The sequence below is a fragment of the Clinocottus analis genome, unplaced genomic scaffold, assembly GCF_023055335.1.
Source record: "Clinocottus analis isolate CAN_PGR_092001 unplaced genomic scaffold, fCliAna1.0.p SCAF_15, whole genome shotgun sequence".
Classification (NCBI taxonomy): domain Eukaryota; kingdom Metazoa; phylum Chordata; class Actinopteri; order Perciformes; family Cottidae; genus Clinocottus; species Clinocottus analis.
Genome location: NW_027175876.1, coordinates 5,226,032 through 5,251,710, shown reverse-complemented (window position 1 = coordinate 5,251,710; position 25,679 = coordinate 5,226,032). Strand labels below are relative to the sequence as shown.

Below are 25,679 nucleotides of genomic sequence, written 5' to 3'. Positions count from 1 at the left end.
CAGCACATGTCAAACTCTAGAAGAAGCTGTCATACAACATTCAGAACAAATTACATCATCACTCAGACCCATGCATTTCTATCTTACTTACTCTAAATCAACAATGAAAGCACAACTTGTTGGCATGTCATCATCTGCCCATGGGCATGTCAACATGTTGAGAAGTCTGAGAAAAAATATTGAATTGACAGGTCATTCGTTAAATGTTGTTGACAGAAGAAAAATCAAAATAGGAATATGCATCCGATGAGCACAAAATGTAAAAGAAAAACACACACATGAAGGACTTGATCATCATAACAAGGGTCCTCAGGTATTTAAGTCATGTACCTACGATGTTATTGTGCTATGGTGCTGGAAATATTCATAAGCAAAATTTCATTTACATTGGCTACAAACATGTCAGTCCCTGCAGCAGTCCAGTCACTCCATATTATAATGCACACACATTTTCAGATGTGCTCATTTAATATTCTACAAAGAAGCCTCTTGCGTGGTTACTGTTATTTTCCTCTTACAATTTGACGGTCACCCTTAACCTGTTAACGTCAAGTGAAATAGAAAAGACAGGGCGAAATTGCAATAACGTTAACAGCATATCGTGGCGTTCAGACTCGCTACACGTCAGATAATGACTCCATAGTATATCAACAACGCCTGGAAAGATAGATGGATGGGGATACATGGATGGATGGATAGATATATATGCTACATCATGTATAATTTAAGGTGTCCTATGTTTGATTTTGGACGCATCAATAACTGAAATCACACCAATCGATGACAATCTGACCGTTGACCGTTGACGTTAAATTCTTGACATTCTACGTTGACGTGACGCTCTGTCGCTGCTGCTGTGTAAGCCCCGCCCCTCGCGCCGTCAACAACTGGATTCCAGCTATTTGTATTTTTCGTCAACTAGCGCTGCTAGCCCGCTAACTGCGACCAATTGCTTTCATTAAAACCAAACCAAAAAAACGTGGTAGCCAGTTTGGACAGGCGTTTTAATTATTGCTGTCCGCTTGAAACGCCCTCCATCGATAAGATCGTGCCGATGTGCAGTCAGTGCAAGATAAAGGACAGACGAAAGCGGAGACATTGCCTCGCGCACCGTCCTTTAGCCGCCTCTGAGACCAGCTAGCAGCTAACACCACAGCGGAGCGCTCGTTAGCTGCGTGCCTTTGACAGCAACGTAGCTCCGATTTACTCCGTGACACGATGAATTGCCTCTGACATTGGTGAGTGTACTCAATGTGTTATGCCTTAGTAATATCACATAACTGAACACCATTGCTTATGAGTCGCTCCAGCGTTGCTTTGGCGAGCTAACTGCTGGCTAACAGTCGCTTGTTTGTAGCAGCAGCTGCACGGAGCCACGCCTGGGCCATTTAAATGCACGTTTGAGGCAGATAGCATTAACGTCAGGTGTTATTGTACTTTTTCACTCTCAGTTGTACAGCACTGAAAATAATTCCAACGTTTTGGTTGACAGAGAGCACTGAGGCCCAGTCGGTTGTCACATTGGAGTAACCAGAGACAGTAACTATCAAAGGTGGGTCTTGGTGAAGATAAGTAGGCGAGCCGTCAGTCAACTGGCCGACGCACTCCTGGTTTTGACCTGCCAAAGCTGCCAATATGATGCCGGTAAGTGCACACCATTCCTGCTTCCCTGTCTTTTTTTGTTGTTGTTGAATAAATTTACTTTATATTTTCAACATCAGTACCTTAACTAATGATTGGTCTCCTCACGTTTGTTCAAAACTAAACCTGTGTGGAAATGATCAGGTATCGTGCTGGAGTTTTACAAACAGCTTCAATCTTGCTCAGTTACATTTTTGTTGCATACCTTCAGTATGAAGAATGGTCATGTGGAACCCCTGGCTAAAAATATATAAGTAATATTATAAGGTAAAGAGCATGGTTTGACTCAGACCATCAATGCTCAAAACTTGCAAATTCAAGCAAGATTAATATCTGCCTATATGTCTTTCCCACCACCACTAATCTTTATGTGAGATCACTACCTGGAAGGGAAAAGCCTAATTCACTAGGATTTTACTGTGGACTATTGTTCATTTCATAGTTGCAGGACATACGGTTTTTTTGTTGGTGGTTAAAATTACATCAGGAGAAGCAAATGTAACATGGTATGTCATAACTGTGTTGCGTTCTATTATCACTACCTCGGTGGTCGTCTATGGTGTTAACTCAGACCAATCATGTGCGACGTAGGTAGCGATAACAGGCCTAGGTAGTGATAACAGAACTCTAGGATTGTGGTATCTGCTTTAAGCACAAATAATAAAGAGTATGTCTTTCTGCAAATATGTGCAGTGTTGACCAAGTAGAATTTCTCCTGTATATTAGAATAGGACAGGTCAATATCACACCCACTACTCTATAATAAAAATGCATTTGTGTTGAATGGTGTTGAAACTAAATTATTGCTGTATTTAAGACCGTAGGCACAGATACATACACAGATACTGGTTAACTCAAGAACTATTTTCATTGTGTTTTTTCGCTCTTGTGTTATTGTTCAAGAAGCTCTGAGTTGCAATGAACATAATACCTGATTGGAAACACTATAGCAGTCCTGCTTTGTTAAGGCCTCTTTTGTTATCTGTTGTGCTGAGAATGCAGTGGTGAATGGTGGGAAAAGTAAATGCAGCCATTCTGGCCTTCAGGGATGGGAGCATGAACCCAGATGGAGGATAAGTTTACACTTGGATCAGCAAAGTGTCGTCATAATTGGAAGTGATTCTTGGCCATTTTTCTTTCGATTGAAAATACAGCATCACAGGGACATTTTGGTTATTGTCTACACAACTTCAGAGAGAAGCTTTTGGGTTTTCAGGAGTACATTGTAACACTGAAGTAACTCCATATTCTATACGGCCGTTAAGTTCTGAGGATTGACTACGGCGGGAGCCTCTGTAGACGTTTGTACCCTGTGGCACCAACAGGCTATCAGAGTCAAAGAGCCAGTGGAGCAGAGAGGCAGCCCTGCACTCGGGTCTCGCGTGACTCTAGCAGCCAATGAGACCTTGGCAGATCTAGGTCTGTGTGGCTGCGTCGACTAATGCTCTGTTGTTAAGGGGAACTTTTGAGCTGAGTAGATTGTCAAGTAGCATTAATCTCACACAGTGGAGCTAGGCAGAGCTTGATTTACAGGAAATGTAAACATTGCATCTTATGACATTTTTGGATGTACGCTGGTTTAAAATGACATCAGCCTGGCAGTAGCAGTTGGCACTGAAACGGTAACATACCATAAGTTTAATGTATTACTATTGCTGTTCGACCTTTATTCTTCAAACTCTCTGTCAAAAGATGAAAATAGTGAGGTATTTATTTTTTAACAACTCCTAAAACAGCTTCACAGCTTTTCACATTGGTTGAAGAAGTATTATAAATTAATATGGCTTTCTTCCTCTCAAGCACATTATCTGATACGTTCCTATGATTTTTGTTCATATTCATATTTTTTTTTAATTTTTCAACAAGCAAATCATGATGTTAATGAAAAACCAAAGTAGTTTGTGCTTGATAGCTACCAGATGTATAAGCTCTTTGTGTCTCTTTGTGTGTGTTTATCTAGTTGTTACACACATTTGGGCTTGTGTTTGGTTAGAATTGTTTTATTGTTCAGTTTTTGTCACACTGTGAGTAGATATGTTTGGGAGTAAGATCATCCTTTTTTTTATTGCATGTCTTAAATTGGTGGTAGTTGGGAAGTTTTCAGTCTAAGTTTTAGTTCTCAGGAGGCATCTTCTGCTTGATCTTTCTTTCTAAATGAATGACAGGAGTTGTGATAGGATATGAATCATGTTACTGGAGATTAGGCCAGCCATGCATCCCTCTCTCCCTCTCAGGAGTTAAATGATAAATGCCCCAATCTCCAGATGATGCCAACTGTAGCTAGGACTGGTCGATATGGAGAAAATCAAATATTACAATATATTTGACCATATACCTTGATATTGCTCATGCAACGATATTGGAGAGTTGACTGTTGGTACTTGCATAAAAATTACCACACTTATGCCATATTACCATATCCAAAATATAAGACGATATCTCGTGTCACAATATTGTATCAATATATTGCCCAGTCCTAGTTAGCATTATGGATCAGGCAAGAGGGAAACTGTATGTTTCTTGTCAAATACAGACAGCCAATATACAGTCGAAGGATGATCCCCCCTCTTGCCTCTACATGGTCGTGCCCTGACCTGCTTGCCAGTCACAGCCGTAGCCAAAGTATTCTCATTAGCAGGGAGTCATTGGTGTTGCAGCTACTGGCACATCCAGAGGACAATTTTCCAATAGAAGGACTTATCGGCACCCTCCTCCACCACCCTGTGACTCCCTCTCTCTCTCTTTCTCTTACTGTTTGTTTCTCTCTAGCTCTCTCTTCTCCCTCCTCCCTCCCTGAATTACACATACAGCAAGTGTTTTTTTCCTCCCAAGTCTCCTCTGCAGCAGTTTTCAAATGCGCGCACCGCTGTCGGTTTCGGACGTTTTGCTCGGGATGGCATAACAATTAAGTTGCATGCCCGCATGAATGACAGCGCTATGATGAAGAGGTTTGTGACTATAGTTTTACGCAGCCTTGTTAGCCTCTCCAAGGAAAACCCCATTTGGGCAAAGGAGCACCACCGGCCACCAAAGAAGGAGATCAGGAGGAAACGGAGGGCGGTCAAAAGAGCCAGGACCATGGGCAGACGCAACTTAGTGAGGGCGGTCGGTATTCCTCCAGTGATCAGTCAGCTGGATCACTGGAGTTTCTCTATTCTACACTGTCACTCTCTGAATACATATTCACCTCATCTGGTAGTCTCTATTTACGTGAAGGTAGAATTTAGGATATTCAGTGTGGGCTTTTTGTGAATTTGCACCATAGTCATGCTCTCCGATTGGTTAATTGTGTGTCCTGATTAGTTGAAGGTTTGTACTGCTCTGAAGGATGTAGGTCTGTGTTGTCATATAGAAAAACAGATTTGAATTCAGTTTAGGATGGTGATTTTATGTTATTTATTAGGATATTTCATTACATTTTCTGAGCTATTGTATTTCTAACGTTGAACACTATTGTGAAACATACATGTGAGTAAGGATGCACAATATTTCCACTATAACTAATTCAAATCGAGGCATCAGTCTCAACTGTATTCAAACTGATGTTGTTGACCTTACTGGGCTGTTTTGTGTTCACTATTTTTTTGTCCTGTAGTATGTTGTCTTATTATCCAGCTGGGTGCACTCTAATACCCTTGAGGGATTAGCAAAGTAATTATCAGTAAAATGTAGCCATAACTGGTCCCTTACTTACAACACTCTTTTTCTGTTTCTCCCCCCATTTTTTCTGTTAATGCTCTTGCCGATTGGGTTTCAAAAAATACATGTATTACTGGTCTGTCGTGGGTCTTAATAACACTATAAGAAGCGACATGACATCCGAGATGGATGGACAGCATTGCCTCATAATGAGTGCCACAGCTCCAGCACCTTTACATCATATATGGTTTGAGTTTGTCAAAATATGAGTTTTTTGACTCACAATCAGCCGAGTTGAATTGCAGAGGCTCCCAGGCACAAGTGATTATACTGTTTCAGTTAGGCTGCTGCAGAAAATGTCAATGAATCACACAGCTGCATTATTAAAGGGTGAGTCACTTTGTCTCTGAGAAACTCCCGAAGTAATAATGTATACATAGCTCAGTGACTAAACTTAGATATCATACGATATGAACTGACAATTATTGTAGCACTACAAAAGCACTCTGAGGCCACAAATGCAGTTATGCACCAATGAAACTCCAAATTTGAAGGTTAAAAGCAAAATGCTGAAATACAGGGAATCCGGACTTCAGCTGAACTCGCATCTAACGCATGCACGAAGGCCGAGATAAAAATCTGTCTTTTCCAACTTTTACGTCATTTCTAAACACTCCTCCAAACTCGTGGCTTTGTTGTCGACATATTCTCCATTCTGGCTCTCTGCACTTTATTTTGTGATCTCTTCCCAGTCCTGTTTATCTGTAGTGAATGACACAAACTGACGACTGTCACATGAAACAGGAAGGCACATCTTAACACTCCTCAGAATGCATTGTGCCAAAGAAAACAATGAAAATCTGGAAGTTGGAAAAACACACCCTAGATGTGCAGTGACCCTGGATATAGAAGAGTTCATATTTATCAGTTTGGTTTATTCTCATGTTATTATTGTAGCAAAGAAGTAAAAGCTTAAGTGGACTGGTCTAAACATCAAATTAATTAAAATATCCTTCAACATAACAGTTTGATGGCTTATATTTCTCTCATTTGTGTAATAAGCACTTGAGAGGACATTATGCACTGCTTCTCTCATCCTGTATTATAGCTTTATTCAAGCAAGGCGTTGACTAATCTTAGGATACACATACTAGTTGTTTACAAAGAAAATGAAAAATATTTTTCCCTCCACATTTTTCATCCTAAATTCATGTCATACAGATGTATTTAACCCAGTGAGTCAATACTTGGCAGTCACTAAATCTTCTTAGATATGTATTTATCAACTTATACCATGTGGATTTGAGGATTTTTGTCTGTCTTCTTCCAGCTTTTATCCTTTAAGTGTGTGTGCGTGTGTGTGCGTGTGTGTGTGTGTGTGTGTGTGTGTGCGCGCATCTGTCTGCTGATAAGTTTAAAAGGAAAATCGAATTACATCTGTAGGAGTCATTAGTTACGTCTATGTATTTATGTCTGTTTATATAAGGGGCCTAGCTAAAGTTGGCGGCGGCGGTGTGGATTATTGTGCCAGGTATTGGGCACAGATACAACAGGTTAATGATGCATGGGGAGATTGGACTGGTTTTCCCGCTCGCACGCTTGTACAGGAAGCTCAGTGGGCAGCCACACCAGAAAGCCTAGTCAGGCATCATATGACCGCACAGTTTGATTACAATAAAAAGGCAATCAATCTGCCAACCGGAAACTCAATTAAACATGGACCTCACCCAACGGTGAATCAGTTTGGAATCTCCTCATTGAAGCGTGTAAAAAAACATGGTCATCTCCCGCATCCAGCCGAAAGGCTATTTGCTGGAATTAGATCAAATCACTACAACATCCAATATCCTTCAATATTGTGAAACATGAACAAATCAAAAGAAGCTTTTCACATCCCCATAAATAATCTGCGCTCCAGATAGATGCACATGAAGCAAATATGCTGACATATTAATTGCATTATTACGTTATTAAATGCCAAAGAAGGCCCACTACAAGTTGATTGATGTTGAAAAACTAAGTGCAAACTGAAAATAATTCAATTTACAATAATATCAGTAGTTTGTCAAACTACTATAAGAAATTGACTGTTGTCTGAATTAAGAAGATTTCTTCACTATTTATGATGGTGGCCAGTGATGTTTTAGAAAGCACTATTAGTAAAAAAAAATCATCTGCATCTACTGTGTGGACAACCAACTCGGCCTTGAGTTAAATTTACAGAAAACTTGAGTCCAAATCAGTCTTAATATTGGTATATTTAAAAAATACATTATGAAATTCATATTTCCCCAAGTCGTTCAACCGTGGCTTAATATTATATTAAGTAGCTGGTTGGTCAAACCCTTGTATTCCAGCTGAAGACACACGATGCAGGCAGTATATTATGAATGAGTCCAAAGATCAAATCTACATTGCTGCGACTTCGCCTCGTCACTGTGCTCATCGGCTGAGGATGTAGACGAGTAGTGTTGTACGGTCTGATAGCTGCAGGTACAACAGAGCGCTTGCAGCCCTCTGAACACTCTGATGAATGCTTGAATATGCTGCATTAAGTATGAGGTTCATTTAAGTCCTCCTCGTGTCCTCCGGCTGCAGGCTATTACATCTAGCAATTCAGTAACTCACATCTGGGAGTGTACATATTATGGATAGATATGCAGTTTCCTCCGACATCTATTGACTTAACTTGTCCTAAAAGTATTTTTTTGAGAATTGAGAAAAAAGGGTGTTATCTTTGCTTTTTTGATCTTACTGCTTTTACTGTTATGGGAGTACAGACAAAAGCATGTGGGGACTTGTGTTGCTATGTCTTACCTACTAGGCTTAACAGTCTTCAACGCTATGGCAGGCCGTAATCATAGTAAACAGAAATGTGGCAGGCACAGGCATGAGTCCACCAGCAGCTCAAACTAACAGTTGGTGCTGGTGGACAGCAACATGTCGCATTGAGCAGACCGAGCTTTTTCCTTTTTTTTCTTCTTTGTGTTTGTCCTTTAACCACAACAGACAATGATGTATTTTCATATTTCTTGTACATCTCAAATATCCTCACATATTTAGAGCACATTTACATGTAGTACCATCGTTAAGTCTGTTTCTGGCATTATAATCTACCACTGTGTTTGAATGTTTCGTAATATTTTCCTCTTTCAGATGATATTGACGGTGTACCTCAGCGATGGAGAACAGGCCGTGACTGAGGTGCCCATCACCCCTGAAACGACGTGCCGCGATGTCGTCGAGTTCTGTAAAGAGCCCGGCGAGAGCGGCTGCCACCTGGCTGAGGTCTGGAGAGGCAACGGTGAGAAGTGGTTGAAATAGCGCTGCTTGCTACAGAGTTCAGAGCGGAGAGCTCTTATGTTCTTGTGGGACGCAGCACTCGGAGCGCTGTCGTGTTAAAGCGGGTGTCTCCAGTAACGCATGAATCTGAAACTCCATTATCACTGAGCCTGACACTTCACTTACATGCGTAAGAGTTTAATTATAAAAAGCAGCAGCCTTTAGCCTTCCTCATTACTGTAAAAACAAGAACTTCATTAAAGAAAGTTCAGGTGGCGAGCAGGGCCACGCATGGCTACCTGGAGGAAAATTATAGAGAAGCCATAGATACGGCAACGGTTTCACACCCTCAAATAGAATAAATGTATGTATTCACAAAAATACAACAGCTATTATCTATCATCACACTACAGTAACATACATACTTGTTGGTACAGTCCAGAGCACTGTCACAACAGATTCTACTCTGTCCAAAGGATTTGCTCTCATCACCACAGTCGTGCTGACACACCCGGTGTTATCAGCATTTTTTGCTGAGGGGCCACTCCCCTGTTGAAAACAACATCCCAGCCAAGGGCTTTATTAACCCACGTTATGCAATCGTGTTCGGCTGGTGCCTCACAATGCAGCCGTCTGCCCCCGAAACCTCCTAAAACCTCTCTGTCTTTGTCTCTGTTCCTTTGTCTCTCTCGGCCCACAGAGTGCTGTCCTCTTGACATGTCAAAAAAGTTATAGTAGTTACTCATAAATTTCAGTGCTCCCAGTTTTTGTAGGAATAGCATCATTTTATTTCAAGATTTCATTTTGAAAATCCCCACAACACAGACAGCATGAAGTAATAACACTCCATTTTATTTACCGGCGCGTTAAATGGCACTCCGAAACATCAAATATGTTTAACACATTTGTACTTTTCTGTCTCTGTAGAGCGAGCGATCCCCTTCGAACACATGATGTATGAACATTTGCAGAAATGGGGGCCTCGGAAACAAGAAGTAAAGTTCTTCCTCCGTCATGAAGATTCACCAACGGAGAGCAGTGATCAAGGTGCGTGGTGTCTCCTCTGTCTGGAGGTTGTTCTGCTCTTAGTAGTCTCTACCTGGGTGGTGGAGGGAGGACTCGGGGGAAACCTGACACCCTTTCCGGCTGGCCGCTCAGCTATGGACGCTGGTATCTAGGGCTTTACCAAATGTCTACTATAAATTCAAACTGAAGGTTTTGATTGATGCTTCAGATGTCTGTCGTAATCATTTTTGACGTCATCACCCTAAAACAACAAACTAAATCTTTAATCAATGCAACTTGTTAGTGCGTGCCTCCCGTTGTGTGAAGCAAGCGGGAGAGCAAAGTGTTTTTTTTTACCACAGGGAAAATATTGCTTTTGAATGGCTAAACACCAACAAATTAAAGCAGAATATTTCATTGGATAACGTCATTAATGTTTTAGAATGTCTGTAATTTTTTCAGAGAATTTTGACTTTGTTTGTTTCACTCGAGTGTGAAACAATCCTACGCAGCCGCCTCTAGAATTTAAGAATTTAATGCAAGAAACAGTAAAATATTATTCCAAACTGAGTACCGATATCGCCACTTCATCTTTCTCTCTTCTGGTGTGCGTGTGTGTGTGTGAGAAGAAGCTATGACACGCACTTAGTGAAACATGAGTGGTGCTCCACTGCAGAATGACTACAGGGAAACGGTTGCCTAATCTCTATCTGCAGGTTTGAACAAAATCAATAGACATGTCAAAGTTATGAATGAAGCTTTGAATTATCGGTACATCAGTCAATGTTTCTGTTTCCGGAAGTTTAATTGATGCTTGATGGGGCATGTCAAAGGAATCCAACGTTGCACACACATTGGATTGCCATTCATCTTTTGTGCGCAAGGGTTTGGGTTTGAGTATAGACTCGTAAAAATCCAGGTGTAAAATGTATCCAAGCTTAAAATCAGTCAGTGAGACCTGCTGTGCACATGATCAGACGCTTACTGAGGCACATCAATACTTTCGTTGGAGTTTTATTGAACTTAGTGCACAAGTGTAGACAAAGTATAAAGGAAGTACACACAAAGTTAACAGTTGGCAGAGAAACAAACTCGTTCTGATCTGATTCATACGTTTACATACATTTGGAACCTGACTATGTTTGCAGAAAAAGTCACATCAAGATATCTGGTGATTTTTAGAAGTATAGCAGAATTTTCTTCTTTTTTTTAATCTCTTCCTGTGAAATTTTCATAATTTACATTCATCTTTCCATCCATTTGAAATAGAATTTGAGTTAGGTGGCGTTAGTCATCAGTGCCTGGCCCAGTTCTTAAATGCTTCTGTCATGAGCAATCATGTCAGAGAATTTTGAAATTATTCTTGACTATGGTTGTTGTCTCTGAGTGTGTGTTGGTGTGGGTGTGTGTGTGTGCGCGCGCGCTCGTCTGTGCACGCTAGTGTGTCTCTGCCTTGCCTGTGTTTGTGATGGAGACTGTTTCTTTTTGCAGGGAGTCAGCAGTCTCAGGATCAGACGAGTCGCAGAAGTGGAAACACTGGGGAGAAGAACAGTGAGAATGGGGTGAGACTTCATGAGTTATTATCTGAATGGTGTTAAAATATAAATGTACTATCAAGCAGGTCCATGGGCCATTATGAAACCTCTAAGAGAAAGTGCACAAGCATATATAACCAAGAGAGATTGATTTTAAATGGGTTCCAGGTATAAACAAAAAGAGACATTTTCTTAGTCTTAAGCTTTGTATAACATTCAATGCAAGCTAGTTAGCATTAGCAGTGATTTCTACGACACGTTACGTTTTCTTTATGTTATTTCAACATTTGCTGCGTACCATTAAACCCCTGCACCCTGTTGTATTCATCACACTTTAAAGGAGCTGGACTGTCGATTCTTAGCAAAGCTCAGTATGAACTTCAGTCCGACTTTAGTGAACATCAACATTTACACAAGTTGTAGGTTTACTGTGTGGCAACGTTTCAGGGTTTTCCATAGTATAGCTTCTTGTAAATGATCAGGAAGTAACTGTGGATTTGTGATTTTAGATTTTAAGCTGGTGTTTCAGAGTAACATCACAGACCCCGGCAATACAGACGTGCTCCATTTCCTCACAGTATTTCCCCGTCAGGTGTACCCATTGTTGTGCATGTTGAGCTCTTGCTTCAGGACGTGTGTTCTAGGAGATATGTATGACTCTGATAAGAGTAGCCTCGAGCATCCTTTTTCTCCCCGACCATCTGTCCCAGATTTCACAAAAGCAAAGTGTTGCGGTCAAGGAATCGTAACTAATTCAACCTTAAGGGTGGAGGAAAGAATCAAGCGCAGCAGGAAGTGGACGGGTTATTGTTTTTGTTTTTAAAAAAAGAAAAGATTGTAGTACAAGAGCACCCAGAAGCCATTCCTATCATGTAAACCCCCGAACTTTTGACTCTGTTTGTGTCGAGGAAGTATCATAAGGTAATACAATTCTTACAAGTCTAAAGATCTGTGATTGTTCAACTCTCCACGCAACAAGCTCTATTTAAGCATGGTCGGTATCTGTTACTAACTTATACAACCCACACCAAGCATGAAACATCCATTTCACCGCCAGCGTTGGTTCACCATTATCGGTTTTGCACGGCCGGCTCTGCTTAACCTCCCGAGTGCCGAGGCTCAGTTGTGTCCGAGTTTCTTCCTAATATCTGATTTAGAGGATTATATCAGTCGGCCTGCTGGATGATATAACGGGCCTTAAGAGGATCATTGCTTTGGCTTTTCCACGGGCTGCTGCCCAAACCTCAGGGGCTTCCTCTCCACCACGCAGCGCTGATCATCCTCTGAGAGGGACGCTGCCTCGTAAAGAGTAGAGGGGCCTTAAGGGAACGTGCGTCACACGCATTTTCAATATTCTTTAAAATCACAATTTTAGCATCCAGACAGCTCATTGGCAGCATTGAGACGTATGATTTAATTTTCCGAGAGATGAAATGATAAGTCAACAAAAAATGAATCTGCGGCAATTTTGGCACATCGTTTCAGTGATTTTCTTATTTTTATTTTTCACGCAGTAATACCAGAGATTTTCTGATTCCAGCGTCTCAAATGTAGTGACTCGCTGCTTTAGTATCGTTAACCGACTATCTTTTGGCTGTCTGACTTTTGGTCGAACAAAACACGCAAATGGAAGACTTATATTTTTTCATTTTGACCTCCATCAATTGATTCATCAAGAACATAATCAACATATTAATCAGTAATGACTAGAATTGCTGTCCCAGCTCTGTGCCAATGTAAATTAGATAATAATGATTTGCATTAATTCCTAATTAATTAATAACCTTATGAAGATAATAGTTAAAAATAAAGATCACAAATTTCTAGTTCAAAACTTTACATTTTTACACAAGTAATAGTCATGAATATCTATTTTATTCCGAACTGTTATCCTGATGATTTATTGTATTAATATGAGGGATATTTTAGCCATAATCATGGATTGCTCTCCATTTCAGATATGCACTTATCTATACAGTAGCTGGAGCGAGTAGCGTAATCTCCCCTCAGTGAGGCCGTGGCTGCTCTCCTGCCCGGTCTGCTCAGTTGGGAGTTTTTCCAACTCCCTCTTCATCACTGTCTGAGGGCGCGTGTGTCTGTTTCTCCCTCGGGTGCATTGTCACTGATGCAGTGTTGCCTTAGTGCATTTGAGCATGGCTGTTTGTGGGTGTGGGTGTGTGTGTGTGCCTGTGGCTTCCCTCGCTTTCTACATCTCGACTTCAGTTGAGTCACCTCCCCGCTCCGAATCTTCCTCGACACACTCATATCTAAATACCTTAACTAATGCCAGGTAGAAAACCTCTGTGTGAGTCACACGGACAAAGCTAACGCAGTGTCCGTGCCAAAGTGTCCTTTGAAGAGATGAGATGAGGCAGGACGTGTATTACTAAAGTCGCATTATTCACCAAAAGAAGCATGTTTTATTCAGACAAGATGAGTCACAACATATCTGCTTGTTCTAATTGAGTAAGAGCAGTGCATGCAATATTTTTGGTCTTTTGTGTGTCTTCTTTATTTTTATGTAGACTTAATTATATTATCTGTTTTTTGATGACATCATCCTCTCCATGCCTTTCACTGATGTCACATTTTTAAGAAATTCTTCCCTTTTGAACCACTTTTTCTGAAAAAAAATAACATTCTCTGCATTGTCTCCTGCCTCTTTGAACACACTTCCTAAAGGCAAAGACATGGAGCACTTCAGTATTTCAGTGTCGAAGACTGTGCCCGCTGCTCTCTCTGTATGCTGTTTTATCGAAGAGCAGTGTGCTGACGGCAGCAGCTGCTTTCAGGAAATTCAGAAGTTTGTAGGATGATCGTTTTGGGAGGAAACAGAACTGAATGTGATCGCCAGACTTCTTTTATTCTGTGAGCTCTCGAACAACACGGGTGCTGATTTCTGACTCAAGAGGGTTTCATATTATTTTCTAGTAAAGCCAATTTTAGTGTTGTGTCTACGAGCTTGGTTTACATTATATAAATTATATTATTTTCTTCTTGCTACAGTTACAGCTGAAAGGATTAGTTGGTCAACAGAAAAGAAGAAGAGCCAGAGAACCAGGCTGCTGTTAAGTCTCTTGCTGTTTGAGCCTCTGGCAGCTGAAATCAGAAATCTTTTTAAACCATTTCTGCAAAAGACCTTTTGCGTAACTTGTTTCTTTTATTCTTATATAATGTTTTTAGCTCGTGTAACTTTTTTCATGCTGGATGTGGGTTTTTTTTGCACCTATTGGCCGCATATTTGTCTTTAAAGTGCTATTCCATCAAATATCTTTTCCATTAATGTCACAAAGGTTTTAGGTGCTACTGATACTGGATTTTAACTGTTAACCTTCTAAATGTTGTTTTTTTTTACTAGTAGAAGAGTCTTATCATCATACTCATAGCCGCTCCCACAGGGCTAAAAACAGAAATATGCCTTAATTCAATTCGTGTGAGTATGATGGGAAGCTAACCGTTTTAAACTTAATGTACAAAATTGTCTTTAAAATTAGTTTTTATCCTTGTGAATGCAAACGTTCAGTGGTGTTTAATAATATAGAAGCAAGCCCTTACTGTTTAAAATATGACGAGTGATTGATAATCCATAAACATTTCAGTGTGTTATTGACCAATTCTTGTATATCTGTGCGTTTGTGTAGGTGGGGAATCAACGCGTGGAGCTCACGCTGTCAGAGCTGCAGGAGATGGCCACGCGGCAGCAGCAGCAAATCGAGGCTCAGCAGCAGATGCTCGTCGCAAAGGTAAAGTCTTGTCTTCATTATTTTATCTTAATATGAATCATTACCCTGAATATTCCAACGGTCCTTCATTCAAAATATGCTTCTTACTACCTACTGGGGAACATTAGCGGGCACACCTGTCCGCTCACCACAAACTGCAATATCAACTGAAGCACTAACTTAGAATTATGTCATAAAATTGGCATTTCTTTGGTCTAAATGTTATGTTCTCTGGGAGCCCACACAGTCTTTTTGCCTTTCAAGACGTTTCCTTTGTTAGGGGACTAAGACGAGACAATAATTGTTGCTGTAACTCAGCCGAGGGACGTGGCAGACTATCCGTTGAAGCCCGACCAATCGAAGCGTGCCATCTCTTCTATTACCGCGTACAGAGGTCATCATTATTTGAAGGACTTCAGTACACAGCTGTGAAACGTTCTATTAAAGAGAAAATGCACTCCTGTTGCACTACTCCAAAGATCCAAAGAGGCCCATCATGACCTGAAACTGGGGCAAACCGTTATGTAACGAATGAGATGGGCGGCGGAATGAGTCACTATGCTAGGATTGTCCAGTTTGTCAGAATTCATACTTCATACCGTCTTTATTGAAACTCGTGCACAAACATTGCAGTGTTTACTCAAGCATGTACATTATGCATGACTTTGAAGACCAAGGACACTACATTTCTCCGGAAATTTCACCAAAAAAAAGGAGATCCCGTCTCGTAATGGGAGGAATAAGAACATTCACAGAACCAGTCTACCAGGATTTTCAGTGCACCGACTGAGTCTGACCACCGAGCTTGTGGTGTTCTGATCAGTCATGCAAGATGAAGCCCACTGTAGACCCGCAGACTTATTTATTGCCTTTGTTGTGGTGTCTGAAAAGTAGGCCCACATGAAGCCCTGCAGTCATTTGGAAACCTGGGCCTGTCATTTCCTATTTTAGGACCTAAACTGGAGCAATTCTCAGTTGGATGGAGAGATGAAGTCATCTGACCCATACTTCATACAGTCTTGACACAGCACAGCATTTCATTTAGTGTATACAGTAGAAAGATTTAGCCTGGTTTCAGGGCAGGTCTGCCATAGAGATATCTTGTAAACTTTAAGGTCGGTGCCTTTTTAATATTGAGACACAATTGAGATCATTATTGCACTTTGTGTTTTCCTGTTGCCTATTAAACGTCTATCTCTCTGTCTGGTCCTCTGAAGGAGCAACGTTTGCGTTACTTGAAGCAGCAGGAGCGGCGTCAGCAGCAAACTGTTTCAGAGAGCGAGAAACTGCAGAAGCTGAAAGATCGTGTGGAGAGCCAGGAGGCAAAGCTCAAGAAGATTCGGGCCATGAGAGGCCAGGTGGACTACAGCAAGGTCATCAATGGCAACCTGTGTATGTATACTTTCAATATCAGGCCACAAATGTCTAAAAAGTTGGGTATGTTGTGATGTTATTGGTGCATTCACATTTAGAGTTAGGAAGGAAGTTTGAGCTGACTTGCTAATTTGAAAGAAGTCGCCGAATACTTTGGCTACAAATGAGCTGGTTTCTGTATTTCTCACATCCAGCGGCAGAGATTGAGCAAGTCAGCGGCCTGTTCCAAGAAAAACAGGCCGAGTTACAGTCAGCGGTGCTGAGGGTGGAACAGCTCAGCCTGCAGCTGGAGGACCTGCGGAGGGGGAAGCTCAACGGCATACAGACTGCCCTGGGGGGCCAAGTAACCGGCGCTGCTGCCCTAGAGCTCCGTAAACTCTACCAGGAGCTTCAGGTACTGCGCAGTAGAAACAAGTACAACATCTAGCGAAAGTTTTTTTATGTTGGACTATGTTTACTTCACCCCTGACTACAGGGATGACAGTATCTACTGTTGTAGTGAGTCTGTATGTGTGTTTTGAATCCACATTCATCGCCTACAGATCCGGAACAAGTTGAACCAGGAGCAAAACAGCAAGCTGAAGCACCAAAAGGATATTCTCAACAAGCGCAACATGGAGGTGACGCTCATGGACAAGCGCATCAGCGAGCTGCGGGAACGCCTCTACAAGAAAAAAACTGAGGCACGTCAAAAAGAAAACCTTCCTGTAAGACTGAGAGCGCTCAACACATCTCCTCATTCAGACTCTTTTTGTGGAAATTCTTTTGACAAAAAGTCCCTTGTCCCAGTGAGAAGTCGGTCCAGACGAAACAGATGTTCAATATACAAGTGAAACATTAAATAAGAATTATTTTAGCTTTTCGAGTCTTCGTAGTAACTTGCTCATGTCCCTTTTGGGGGCTCCGTAAACCATCTGCAATGAGGAAACTATTCTCTCTGAGAAATCATTTCTACTTACTTGGAAACTCCATGTGAAGTAGTTTGTTTTTTAAATATTACATATCTCCTTTATATCTTGATTGTTCCCCCTGTCAACACTCCTAATATTTTATTCTTTTCTGACTCTTATAGCTTAACCGAGCCAACGGGCCTCCGTCTCCACAGCCAGCTCCTGGTACTCTGGGCCGTGTTGCTGCTGTCGGGCCGTACATCCAGGTTCCTGTACCGGTTCGACAGGAAGGAGGCTACGCCATACCAACAGATCCCCTGAAGCCTCAGACTCTGGGTGTTAATAACCAAGCTAACCATGGCCGCACCAAGTCAGGTTGGATGAAACCCATAAAATTACTATTGGGGCACATTTGCACACATCTTGTATCAAACCATATATTTCAGTTGTATATTACTTATGGTGTTCCATACATCCAAATACAGCAGTTTGGGCCTTTTTTTCTCTCCATAAAACAAGCTATGATTTACAGTTATATCTGGCTCAGTCTTTGCTGCATAGGTAGGGGGGGGGAGGTTAAAAGGTTAAAGCACAATGGTAGAAGTGGAAACCAGGCGATACACTGTCTGTTGTAATTGAAGATTTGAGTTCTTTGTACTGTATGTTTTTTCTCAGATTAAGAAAGCCGAGTCAATTACAGAGTAGCTTGGATACGTGTAATCCCAGAGGCCGAAGTCTTTCCACACATTCAACACATCTTGCATGTCTGAAATATCCTCCCGGGCTCCAAGTGTTACTGTTTTTTTTTTTCAACCTGACTTCTCAGTTAAATCTCTGCCTGCACTTGATTCCTGTGATTTCCTTTTCCTTCCTCTCTAACCTCTCTCTTTGCCTGTGTTGTGCATACTGGGGTTCCTTTCCTCTTCCTCTCTCATGTGTTGGTGCTGTCCTTTCTTTGTCCTGTCTCTGTCTCACTGGGTGCTGGGTGGGGGGGGGGGGATTCTTCATGGGGCAGACGGTGTGCACAAGCCTCCCGGCCCTTGGAAGGTGTCTGATTTAGACATCGTTGTGGACCCGGTACCTCCGGCTCTTCCAGAATCACAACCGGGCACGGGAGCCTCCACTGGCTCTGACGGCACGTCCCGTGAGTGCACGGTGCTGCATTAACGAGGGATGGCACCCACTGAACCTTCTCTCTCGATTGTTGCACAAGATCCTCAGCGTGCTTTGGAGGTTTTCACTCCGGACAAAGTCCTTATCTTTTAATTATCATAGTCGGTTGGATTAGCAACAAATTAAAGATGATCAAAATAAGCTCTGCCCAATCACGCCTTGAGCCCCCTACAGTCTTATCACCAACTGATGTTTTAAGACTCCACAAAAGAAATTCACTGCAAAAGTAATGGAAGAGATTTTCTCCAACAGAGAACTCGAAGCTGACATGGGGTATCTGAGGAGGAGATGAGCATCTGTGCCTGGTTAACATGAACAATGGCTGACTGATGGAAGCATCCTTGTTAGGCATCATTTAGCTCTCCTGCCAGTGCAGTGTTGAGCTTTTATTTTTTTTTAACTGGCAAGAGCACATGTTGACATTTCATTTGGAGTGTTGATTGGCTAATGACGTCAAAGTAGTGGGGGGCATCTTGAAACACTTTGCTGCCATCCTCAGAAATGTGACGCCCTTAATTGTAGCTGACATAATGCCTCATTTGAAGAAGGTGTCACTGACAAAGCACTGCTGATCCCTGTCTGTGTTTGCACACTTCTGAGAAGGTTCAATGAGTTGAGTGCCTCGTAAATTTACACACAAGACATTTGGGCTTTGTTCTCATTTTGTAACATCCCCAGCCTGCCTAACCTTAACCATCACGCCACATACGCACAACAACCAAGCTGTGAGAATCACTTTAGTTGTCAAACACTTAACATAAACAAGGAAACTAACTTGTCCATGTTAAAATGTCATCAGATTCACTTAGCAACCGTCACTCCTGATAACTTGTGAAGACCCACTTCAAGCTGTTTCCTTGGAGACTCTTGTCGTGTTAGTAGAGCTGATTCATTATTACTCTAAACTAAGAAAAGATTGGAAGCTGCTTTCGCAGTCAGTCCCATTAATGTAGATCTACTGTATTGTTTGTCTATTTATAGTTACCGTAGGTGCTAAGAAGCACATTTGAAATCTGAATAGCCATAATTGACTAAAATTGACTAAAATTGATAAAATTGATAAAAGACTTTTTGGGTCTGTAAAGAGTACCGAGATATCTGTATCGAGATATTACACGATCACATTCCTGTGGAATTGTGCCACAACTTTCGCTGTTGTTTTTTTGTGTCTTCTTTATCTATCTTCTTTCTTTTCAACCTATCCTTGCATCCTTTTTAATCCTAAAAAATCCTCTCTTTTTTTAAGTAATCTGTTTTGTCTTGGAGACAAACGATACTTGCAGTCCTTGAATCTTCTACGAAATTGCAATTTAGTTACCCTTTACCAAATGTGATTAAGTTAAAAAAACTAAGTACGCAGTAGCATAATACTAATGCAGATACATTCATTCCCATCATTGCTGTGAACTGAAGGCTCAGGATTTTTATCCTATTGATCAATAGCTCCTCTTGCAATATTTAGTTTGTGCTGTTTTTGATTAATTTAACTTAGAAATGAAGACAATTTGTGATTTGCCAGAGAAAGATGAAAGACTGACCATGAAGTCAGTTATGAAGTGCTTCCCCGTAAAGTCACCACGTAGAAGACGCTTGTCTATGGGAAATTTCATAGATTTAGACTAAAGTGTGTATGTGTTACTATTGTTGTAAGTAAATAGGTACATTAAACCGTTCCCTTTACTTTAGGAAATGGCTGTTGTGGCATTATAAGTAACATAGGTTTTTGTGAATTTTTTATATTTAGGGAGGTTTGATTATCCCATTGTCTTTGCCAATGCATGTAAAATATGCAAAACTAAACAACAAAAAGGCAACAATCAGTATGTTTAAATGTCTCTTAATGGTGTCTGGTTAATAGGATATGCTTCTCAAAATCCTGAACCCTCCATTGAATACCAATCCTAGGTCAAAATGGTACAGAGATGTGTACTGTATGTTACACAAACTCATGCTCTTGAAATTCTTCATGTTCCACTTTTTGTGGTTAATCGCACAAAGTGACTGATTTCAAATGGCGAAAAATAGAAAAATGTTACCATTTAGACCTACTTCTGGTGGATATGCTTTGTCACTTCCCTGAGTTGTAGAACGGGCTCCTGCTTCTCATACCACCTCAGTCTCTCGTTGCTCTTTTGCAACATACTCACTGTGTCCTGTTTGTCCCTAGCTAATGATACAGGTTGGCCTACTTTAGGCAAGACCAGCACATCTCTCAAGCCTCCTGAGAGACGAGACTCAGGGGCGGATAGCCAGGGCAAGAGCCCTCCCTCAGGCTCTCCCGTCACTCCAAGTGCAGAAAAGGTTCGTGGTCATTCTTCTTATATGTCCAGTGTTTTGTAGTTTTAAACTTCCTGATGTAATCTAGAAGAAAACTGTTTTATGTGAGATCGTGCTACAGATTCACTGGCACAGTCTTGATTAACCCAAGATTCGGCTCTAATTAGTCTGGACAACTTTATGTTTTTTTCCATTGATGGATATCTATGATTTTATGCTTCTTCACAGGTGCTAGACTCCAAAATGTCTGTGTCCTCCCCTGCCATATCCAAGCCACAGCCCCCTCCCTATGGCTCCCACCTCATCTCCGCAAACACAGCCAGCTCCTTGGAGCGGCGCAAGGATGCACCTCCTCCTCGCCCGCTCCCAAACCTGCCAACGCCTGCTTGGCCCCGCGTGCCTCCCTCCACAGGCTCATCCTCCCAGCAGATCCAGCAGCGAATCTCGGTGCCGCCAAGTCCCACCTACCAGCCTAATGCACCGCTTTTCCCTCCTGGGCTGAGCGAGCGACTGGATCCCCCGCCCGCTGTGGCAGTACGCCCCTTTATCCCAGACAGAGGATCGCGGCCTCAGTCGCCCCGAAAGGGCCCACCTACCATGAACTCCAGCTCCATCTATCACATGTACCTCCAGCAGGCAGCAGGCAGCAAGAGCCAACCACTCAAGCCCGCTCTCAAAGCAGGTAAGAGCTGGGTTTGAAGAGTTGTGTGTGGCCTCACATATGAGGGAAAAAATCTATTGTTTTTTTTTGTTTTTCACGATTGAATAGTTTGATAGTAACAGTTTGAATCATGCATGCTGTGTGTTGCGATATGGTGTCTTTGTTAATATTGCTGCAACTTGCTAGATCCAGTTTTGTCTTCTGAGATAGAAATTGATAAAATGTAATATTGCACTGATATTGATCCATTACTCACTCAAATTGCAGGATCCGGTGTCGGTGACAATGAGGCTGATCTGCTATCAGAAACCATCATTTTGATAACAATTCAATGCATTTATATATATTTGTTACCTTTTGTTTAATAAAGTTAAGAAAACTATTTTTACAAACTGGTATTATTCATGTGTCAAGAACAAATGCTATACATTAAGTTGTTTCATCCTCAAATCTAGTTCTTGTTCTTCTCTGATTTATGTAATTTAAAACTGAATACATTTAGGTTTTGAACTGAAAAAAAAAACTAATTTTTTAGACGTCGCCCTGGGAAATAGTGATGGCTTTGACATTTTAGACTGCAGACTATCTTACGATAATTAGAAAAAAATGTTTGGCAATTGAATTAATATCGTAATGAAAATAATGCCACTCTCTGTTTGTCTCCAGTATATGGGAAGCCTGTCTTCACCCCCAGCTCGACTCCCCCCTCGCCTCTGCCTACTTTTGTCCAGGCCGGAGGGGCCTTCCCATTGCTCCAAGGCCACCCGGGTGGTGAGGACACTTTGGACGGAGAATTTGATGATCACGAGTTCTTCCAGCACCCGGAGCCCTTAGCACCTCCTCCCAGCGTGGAGAACATCCCACGACCACTCAGCCCCACTAAGCTAACACCCATGGTACACTCCCCGCTGCGCTACCAAAGTGACGCCGATCTCGAGGTGCTCCGTAAAAAGCTGGCCAATGCGCCGAGACCGCTCAAGAAGCGCAGCTCCATCACAGAACCAGAGGGGCCCAGTGGGCCAAACATCCAAAAACTGCTCTACCAGAGGTTCAACACTCTAGCAGGAGGCATCGAGGGAAATGGAGTCAGTGGATCAGGAGGTGGCAACGGTGCGGGTAATGGAACGCCATTTTACCAGCCGGCTAATCCTCCCGCATATCTGGGAGACACAGACAATGGTAACCACCCCTCTGAGACGCCGCTAGCGCCACTAGGGGCGGAGCAGCCGGGCTTCGAGGCTCAACCTCCATCTACTGACGCTAATGACAACAGGCCGCTGCCCTCGCCACCAGAGCTGGACGCTGCTGAAGCAGAGGACGCAGAGGACGACAACAATAACAACATGGGAAGCTCTGAGGCGTCGCTTCCCAGTCCCGTGCCAGAGGTGACCACTCCAGAAGAGAGCGGAACGGGGGTCTCACAACACCTGGTGAGCGATACACAAACACTAACTTACTATTGCATATAAAGAGATGTCAAATACATAAAGTAACTCGTGTCTCCTTCGTGCATCTTCACAGGAGAAGCGCACAAACCTGAAGAAGCCAACCTCTGAGCGCACTGGCCATGGCTTCAGGGTGAAGTTCAACCCTCTGGCCCTCCTGCTGGATGCCTCATTGGAGGGAGAGTTTGACCTCGTCCAGAGGATCATCTATGAGGTATGTCACGACTGTGTGAGTATACTTTTGATTTATTTGCAATTGCACGCACTTGAGGATAAGCACTCATCTTTTCATCCGGGTCTTTCTTGTTTTCCAGGTGGAGAATCCCAGCACTGCCAATGACGAGGGCATCACACCCCTGCATAATGCCGTGTGTGCGGGACACCACCACATAGTCAAGTTCCTGCTGGATTTCGGTGTGAACGTCAACGCCGCAGACAGTGATGGATGGTGAGTGATGACACGCTGTTGTAAGAAATTTAGTTCAGGCGGATTTTTCTGTCCATTTCCATTTATATGTATTTTCCTGTTTGCCTGAACAGGACTCCGCTTCACTGCGCCGCCTCCTGCAACAGTGTTCATCTCTGCAAAGTGTTGGTGGAGTCGGGGGCTGCCATCTTTGCCAGCACCATCAGTGATGTGGAGACTGCTGCAGATAAATGCGAGGAAATGGAAGAGGGATTCATCCAGTGCTCCCAGTTTCTATACGGTGAGAAACAACCTACCGGTCTTAATGATAGTGTCTCTACTGGTGTGATACTAATACTGTCTGTTCTGAAACTCAAACGCAGGTGTTCAAGAGAAGATGGGTGTAATGAACAAGGGGACAGTGTATGCTCTGTGGGATTACAAAACTCAGAACCAGGACGAGCTGGCGTTCAGCGAGGGGGACTCCATCACTATTCTGCGACGACAGGACGACAGTGAAACAGAGTGGTGGTGGGCGCAACTTGAGGACCACGAGGGATACGTGCCTCGCAACCTGTTGGGGGTAACAACTAAATATATTAATTATCACATTTATCACCAATATGACTAACTTAAACTGTCATGGTCCTATTTGTTTATCCCTTAAGAGGAGCTGAAATCATTAGTAGTTTATTCGACAGGCAGAAAACTATCGCTCTAAACCAACTATTTGTATATCTTTGATAATTGGTTGCTTAAGTTTCATATCAAGCAAGAAGGTCAAACATTTGCTTATAACATTTTTTTTAAAGGGGAACCTTAACAGGAGGCTTATAAGTAGCGCTTCACTTTTTGGTTGAAGGTTTCAAGCGTGTTTCACATCTGTGACCTCTGAAAAAATAGACTAACTGCAGACTAACTCATTGTTGCGGCTCTAAATTACCTGTTAAAGATACTTTGATTCATTGACATGACCCACGGACTGATTTGCGGGTTGAATTTCTGCACACACAGAGAGGGAGGTCAGTGACAAATGCAAATAATGAGTCATGTGAACCAAATGTCCTGTTTCTGTTTGTTTTCTTTGCAGCTCTATCCCAGGATCAAGCCTCGTCAGCGCTCCCTGGCATAGTGTCTCACTCCACTGACCTCTGGCCATCAGCTGAACTAGTGACAAAACCAAGAGCAGAGAACAAAGGGGCCTGGTGCTCTGTCTTCTCCCTGTGGCCATAACCTCCTCCAGCCTTGTTGCTTCTCACAAAATCCTTTTTTCTCTGAAGCAGTGGGCACCAAACTCCGACACATATTTACAAAAGCACACACCAAGCACTCCAAAGGCGAAAATCTCTCAAACCACTCCATCCTGAGGCCACTCTCTCTCCCAACTTTCAACCTATTGCTCCATCATCGTCCCAACTTGATTTACCCTGATTCATCGACTTGAAGAATAAAACACTAACCTGTGTCTCAGTATTTCCTGCAGTGTTCACACTTTTCTAGTGTGTGTGAGTTTCTATGGTGGCCCTGGTCGCATGACACTAAACAGTGACTGGCAAATCATCTCTCATGGTGAGACCTTATAGTACATTATTATGCAAATTTGATCCCCTTGCACAGAATAATGTGCTCTGTGTTTGATTTTGCTGTCGTTGAACCACCAAAGATAAATAGGGGTTTAAGAATTACCCTCTAATCAGTAACTAACATCTCCTGGGAGTTGGTTTAACCTCCTTCTAGATATTGTCACGATTTAGAATGGAATAAAGAAAATGTTGTAAATCCTAAGTATTAAACTACACAGGCCAGTTAGAACAAATCCAACATATTAAAGCAAATATGAATTTAGATTGTCAGCTCACACATTGTCATGAACATCATTTGAAGAATTGTTTTTTCACTCAGTGTCGTCTGTTCAAAACCTGGATGCAGGGTAATCCAGTTCCTCTGTTATGTAGGATTTCAAGATCTATTAAACTGTGTGAAAATACTGAGTTTGTATGGTTTGCTAATCTGGTGATCTCTGAAATGAACAAATGCTGCAGTTTCCGAAAGATACTGTGATGGAAATGGGCTACGAACATTATTTTATTTTACCAAAAAAGGTTGATTGAGAAGCTGTTAACGCACAACATCTGCAAAGTGTGTGTGTGTATATAAAGATTCAAATGTAAAAGATATCTTATTTAAGGTATTACAACATTTAGGGATTGGGGGGAGAGTTGTTTTGATACTTTTAAATTCCCCAGTGGTGAGGTTGGAAAGAATCAGCTCCACAGAGACAGAAACATGCTAGTTCTTGATGGTGTTATTGGGTAATTCACAGTCATTTTTCAAGTAATTTACAGTATGTTTAAAATAAGGTAGTCCTCACTTCAAAGACTCATTTATTCATTTTTTTCTGACTTCTGGTACCTGATTAGATTTACAATTTTAACTTGACAACATGGCAAGAAGACCATGAGAAGGAGAAATTGTAAAAAAATGAATGAAGTCTAGACACTGTGCCTCGAAAACACTGAAATCATCACTCAAACCATATTACAAACTTTGTTTACCACATTAGACAAAGTTAACACTCTATATTAAATACCTAGTTTGTTTTCTACTAACTGCTGAGTATGTCTCTGAT

General features: G+C 41.9%; 1 protein-coding gene across 6 annotated transcripts; it reads left to right on the top strand.

Annotated features, from left to right (window-relative positions):
• Positions 1-892: 892 nt before the first annotated feature.
• On the top strand, positions 893-24,523 carry ppp1r13bb (protein phosphatase 1, regulatory subunit 13Bb). Of its 6 annotated transcripts, none has more exons than XM_068576643.1 (19): positions 893-1,238; positions 1,493-1,644; positions 8,437-8,584; positions 9,490-9,609; positions 11,059-11,129; positions 14,744-14,845; positions 16,042-16,216; positions 16,393-16,592; positions 16,741-16,881; positions 17,271-17,463; positions 18,104-18,232; positions 20,429-20,562; positions 20,767-21,220; positions 21,866-22,629; positions 22,721-22,858; positions 22,959-23,092; positions 23,185-23,351; positions 23,434-23,633; positions 24,141-24,523. In XM_068576643.1, the coding sequence occupies exons 2-19, from the start codon at positions 1,636-1,638 to the stop codon at positions 24,180-24,182; spliced, it is 3,321 nt and encodes a 1,106-aa protein (XP_068432744.1). In that variant the 5' UTR covers positions 893-1,238; positions 1,493-1,635; the 3' UTR covers positions 24,183-24,523. The 6 variants fall into 6 exon arrangements, with proteins under 6 accessions (XP_068432744.1, XP_068432741.1, XP_068432740.1 ...); XM_068576640.1 differs by having other exon boundaries at positions 22,721-22,873; XM_068576639.1 differs by having other exon boundaries at positions 16,741-16,905.
• Positions 24,524-25,679: the final 1,156 nt, after the last annotated feature.

What these genes read in the sequence shown, in the direction of transcription:
- ppp1r13bb (XM_068576638.1), top strand. An exon ending in TCACTCCAAGTGCAGAAAAG is followed by an intron (nt 20,563 to 20,766) that starts GTTCGTGGTCAT and finishes GCTTCTTCACAG; the next exon opens with GTGCTAGACTCCAAAATGTC. An exon ending in ATGAGGTATGTCACGACTGT is followed by an intron (nt 22,874 to 22,958) that starts GTGAGTATACTT and finishes CTTGTTTTCCAG; the next exon opens with GTGGAGAATCCCAGCACTGC.